At 37.4% G+C, this 5,419-nt stretch overlaps 1 protein-coding gene across 1 annotated transcript in view; it reads right to left on the reverse strand.

Annotated features, from left to right (window-relative positions):
• Nucleotides 1-3,430: 3,430 nt before the first annotated feature.
• The window catches only part of CBG08513, a gene marked incomplete at both ends in the record, with an annotated part of 12,540 nt that continues 10,551 nt past the window's right edge, over nucleotides 3,431-5,419 (reverse strand). Inside the window, 3 exons of the mRNA XM_045241251.1 lie at nucleotides 3,431-4,033; nucleotides 4,082-4,192; nucleotides 4,936-5,164. Coding sequence (XP_045093780.1) covers nucleotides 3,431-4,033; nucleotides 4,082-4,192; nucleotides 4,936-5,164 — 943 coding nt within the window. The remainder of the gene's footprint in view (nucleotides 4,034-4,081; nucleotides 4,193-4,935; nucleotides 5,165-5,419) is intronic.

Here is a 5,419-nt window from a genome sequence, read left to right on the forward strand (position 1 = left end):
TTGTTTTCAAGGTAGATCTGTCTTCTCTGTTAAAAGCTATTGTGTTACTAACTGTGTACCTTTTTTCCGGTTTCATAGAACTCTTAAAGGGGGACTCCGAAAAAATTTTTATTGCATTAAAATGTGTTAAAAGTTATCTATTTTCCGAATATTATTGCGAAAAATTTTTTTAAAAATCCGAAATCCCCGAAAAACGGCGTTGAAAAGGAAGAAAATTCAAAAAAAGGTGCCGCCGGGGAACGAGGATTTTCAGTGAGAAACCTAGGCCACGGCACCTGACAGCCTTTTTTTTAAAGTCGCCGACAGTGGTTTTTTACGTTTTTTACCTGCCGGACATGAAATTTAAAAAAATCCGGAAAATTTGCCACGTAGGAAAGGCGCCCGCTGCCGTGGCCTAGGTTTCTCACACAAACAATTTCGACCATACTTGTAATCTTTGCCGGGCCTTCACGGGCCCTGCCATAATTTCTTTCAGAATCTGTATTTTCGAACCAACTAAATCAGATATGATAGAGCTCCACGAGTACTACAAAACGGTATTATTTGGAATACTGTATCTTATCTATGAACAAAGTTACAGATCATAAAGTGGCTTTTCTCGCAGGGCCCGGCAGGCCCGGGCCGGGCCTGCTTTTTTTGTTCCTTTTGCTCTGTAACTCTGTTCATAGACAAGATACAGTATTCCAAATAATACCGTTTTGTAGTACTCGTGGAGCTCTATCATATCTGATTTAGTTGGTTCGAAAATACAGATTCTGCAAGAAATTATGGCAGGGCCCGTGAAGGCCCGGCAAAGGCCCGGATTACAAGTATGATTTCGACAGATTATTCAGAGAATTGTGCTCGCTAGAATTGTGTTACCAACTGCGAGTAAAGCGCTATATCTTGGCTGCTCCAATCCATATAACAGAAAATACCAGAGTACAATAATATACGACTTTTCTGAAATGGTGAATTTTTTTTTCGATAAAAGGGAAAGGAGAAAAACGAAGAAACATACATGAAAACCACAACAAATTGTTTATGAAACTGTCGGATACTTTATGTGGTGGTACCAGGGATGAGAACTCTGAAAATGAGANCTGCTACAAATGAGAACTCGCAAATGAGAACTCGTTTTCCGGATCTAATTCGTAGTTCTTTTTTTTAGAAAAATAGTTTCGAAATGGCCTCGTTCTTCACAATAATTCAAGATTTTCCAAAAAAAAAAATCCGGTTTTGACCTATATTTTACGAGTTATTATTCGTGCGAGTTCTTATTTGTAGCAGTTTTCATTTTCCGAGTTCTCATCCCTGGTACCAGCCTTTATGTTTTTTTCTAAAATGAGGATCCAATATATACTTTACTGTTTCATAACATGCTTAAGATAAAATAATACCGACAAGGTGTTCATTGCAAGACTCTGAACCGTGAGCACTGCGCCAAAAATATCAGGAAGGACTTTTTCGAGAGAAAGGGAATGCGGAACGAATCGATGATCCGGACATCTCTAATTCATTGATACTCTCCACATTATCCTAACACCACCTACAATATCCATTCAAATCCTCTCCTCCTTCTTCCATTGTATCTCCAACTGCGCTAAGGTGTTAATGCTCTCTCTGCTGAGACATCCAGCTGAGCTCTCCATGGTCCATCCGTTTCCCTCAAGACACCGCCCGTTTCCTTCCGTTGTCAAACATACCAGCCAAAAAAATAATAGTAACAGTACTATGTGTTGGCGTTAAAGTCAATAATGTTCCCATGAGAAAGGATTAGAAGGGAGGAAAAGAGAGGGAAAAAAGGATGTGCAGGGATTAGTACTGTAGCTATGGGGTACTGTAGAAAGTTTGAGTTAAGGGATTAGAGATTTGGGGAAAATTGAAAAGGAAAAAATTCGTAAAAATTTTCTCTGTTTCATCCATATCATATTTCTGAAAATGTTCAGTATGTTCAGTGTTTTATGGTCTTTCAGTGGTCTGCTAATTCTCAAAAATTTACAATTTTCAATAAATTCTTTTGCGATTTTTTGAACTTCTTCAAAATTTAATAGTCTCTTTAAAAACTGTTAGAGAATAATCCTACAAAACCGTGCCCAAAAATCGTCAAATCTTCAAATTTCACACCTTCTCCACCTCGCTCTCGAAATAATTGTTTCGACAAAATGCGATAAGTGTGCTCATCTAGATGATCTTGAACCCCTAGAAGTTGTATAAACACTAAAAGATGAGCAATGTGTGGCAAAACAATGAATCGAGTGCTCTGTGACACGATTACGCAATTCGCACCCTTTTGACTCATGAAAAGGTCGTTATGAGCAAGGTGAGTGACAATATTGTAGCAAAAAAAAGGGGGGGACTAGAGTTCCAGATTATTCATCAACCTAAATGAAAAAACATATAAAAAAAGGACATTATAAGAATCCTGAGAAATGTAGATAAGGTGATATACACGTGATGCAAAGGCAAGGAAGTAGATAAGCCTTCTGACCAGGGATGTTCGGAATGGAATTTTGAAAATTTCGAAAAAATTGGAATTTTTCGAGATTTTTTCGGAATCAAATTCCGACCGGAATTTTTCAGAAGTTTATTTTTTCGGAACTGGAGCTTTTTGGACTACGGTACGTCGCGAAAAATTGCTTGCGGACAGAATTACATCCAATTTTTTAGTGTTTTTTTAATTTTTTAAAGTCAATTTTTAAACTGTTTTTGGCGTTGTAGTGATGGAAAAAGGGAATTTCTACTTAAAAATTTGGACTTGAAAAATTCCGAAATTCCAAATTTCAAAATCGGAATATTTTGAAAATCCAAAAATCCAAATTTTAGAAAATCTGAAAATTCAACGATTCCGAATTTTTTTAAATCCAGAATTCCGAGATCCGAAAAATCTGATTTTTTTAAAAATCAGAATTTTCGACATTCCAAAAAATTCGAATTTTTAAAAATTGGAAAATTCCATGATTCAAAAACATCCGAATTTTCAAAAATTGGAAAATTCCGAGATTCCACAAATTCGAAAATTTCAAAATCGGAAATTCCGAGATTCCAAAAATCCGCAATTTCAAAAATACGAAATTTAAAAAAAATCCGAAAATTCTACAAATCGGGAAATCCCGACATTCCAAAAATTTCGAAATTAAAAAAATCGGAAAATTCCAAGATTCCGAAAATCCTAATTTTAAAAAAACGGAAAATTCTAAGAACCCGAAAATCGGAATTTTTAGAAATCAAAAAATTTCGAGATTCCAAGGATCCGATTTTTAAAAATCGGAAAATTCCGAGATTCCAAAAATCTGAATTTTTAAAAAGCGAAAAATTCTAAGATTTCAAAAATCCGAATTTTCGCCATTCTGAAAAATTCCGAAAACGCCATTTCCGAACATTCCTGCTTCTGACTCCAATAAAAAAAAACAAGAAATTACAGTAGGTACAAGAAAACACAGAAAATCAATCAATTAATCGGTGCAGTATGAGCGACTGGTCTTGGCGGCATGATGACTGGCGGCTCGTCATGCTCACTTCGGATATGATTGAGCAGAGAATTCATATCCAAGAATCTAGATCCACATAGCTTGCAGTTCAAGTCGGATGGTCCTGGCGCGGCAGCCATATTGGGCATTCCAAGGTTTCGATCGACAGAAACAGCGGGAATTTGGTTTCTCGACATTAACTGAAAATAATTATTTAGGGTTACTGTAGCTTCCTTCAACTGTATTACCTGTGCCGTCTCATGATCTTCCGAATAGAAATGCGCATCGCTCGCCCGCTTAGTCAACAAATCCACCTCACAAATCTCACATCTTCTGATGAAACTCGAGACTCCAGACGTCGTTTTGTTGTGTGCAAAGATCGCAAACAACTGATCAATATCCATATATTGAAAGTCTTCTCCAACGGCAACACGATATTTGTAGACGTCGTCGTGGCGAATCGCCTGTATCATTTCCAACATTTTGACTGTGTTCAGACTGAGACGCATGTCGCCGTGAAGGACAATCGTGAGATTCGTGGATTCCTGGAGTTGATGGATTCGGACTTCGCTCACTGTGTCGACCTGGAAGTATGCTTTTTTGTGAATTATTGTGAATTTCTGAAATCTTACCGTGTCCCTGACAGTTCCCTCTTGAGGCCTTGCCTTCTGCACAATCACAACATACTGTAGAGGAGTGATTGGTTTGGTTATGATATAGATGCTCGAGTCACCAGAAGTCGCCTGAAATTCATAAAATTCGAATAATGCAAACTCAAAATATTAGGTCGTGACCTAGAAATCTAAAAAATTAGGCCGTGACCTAGAAAATTCAAAAACATTCCCAAATTCAAAAAATTAGGTCACGACCTAGAAAGTCAAAAAATTTGGTCGCGGCCCAGAAAATTTTAAAAACTAGGTCATGGCCTAGAAAATGCCAAATTAAGTCATAGCCTAGAAAACTATGCCATGACCTAGAAAACTCAAAAAACTTAGGCAATGCTCTAAAAAATTCGATAATTAGGTCATGACCTAGAAAACTCAAAAAATTAAGACGTGGCCTATAAACTCCAAAATTAGGTCATAGCCTAGAAAATTCAAAAAATTTGGTCACGACCTAAAAGTTAGAAAAATAGGTCGTAACCTAGATAGCTTAAAAATTAGGTCATGACCTTGAAAATTTATGAAATAGGCCGTGACCTAGAAAAATGTTTAAAACTAGGTCATGACTAGAAATTGATTTTTTTTTCGTTATTTTTATATAAATCTATACGATTTTCTGCACAAAATCTTTCAATTAGGCATAAACAAACATTCCTTGTTTATATGTCTCTTTTCTGATCGTCCTACAGTAGGTCTTGCTACTAATTCGTCCACTCAAATCAACCGGTTAATCTCTCTAATCCCCTATCCTGACACCTTTTTCTTTCTAATAAGTGTGGTCCATTTTTTATAAGGGACTAGAAAAACCAAAAAAAAAACCGTACCACTTGATCCATCTCATCAATTGCCGCGAATGCCGAATTCTTAGACAGCCTCAGCTGCTGATCGGGTAGCGTTGAAATTTGAGTGATCGTCCGGTTCACATCATCTTGCGGAACATCGAATTGCGGCTGGAACGATGATGTGGCACGAGCTGAAGGATCCGGAAGAATCGGGCGGTTCGGACCGCCATATGCACATTTTTTCTCGTGGGTTTTCTGCATTGAAGTTGTTCTGAAAACTTGGGATTTTAGATTTCTGAAGGCTTTGGCCTCCACTTTCTTCCTTGTTTTTTGGCCATTTTAATATGGTGGCCTAACTTTTGAAAGTATGGTTTTCTAGGCCACCACCTATTTTTGGTCTAGAAATAACCTCACATGACCCTGGTGTGTTTCTAGGTCGTTTTAACGTGGTGGCCTAACTTTTGCAAGTTGGCATTTTCTAGGACACCACGTTAAAATTACCTAGAAAACATGCCAGGGTCATTTT

The sequence above is a fragment of the Caenorhabditis briggsae genome (assembly GCF_000004555.2).
Source record: "Caenorhabditis briggsae complete genome, chrI, whole genome shotgun sequence".
NCBI classification, from domain to species: Eukaryota; Metazoa; Nematoda; class Chromadorea; order Rhabditida; family Rhabditidae; genus Caenorhabditis; species Caenorhabditis briggsae.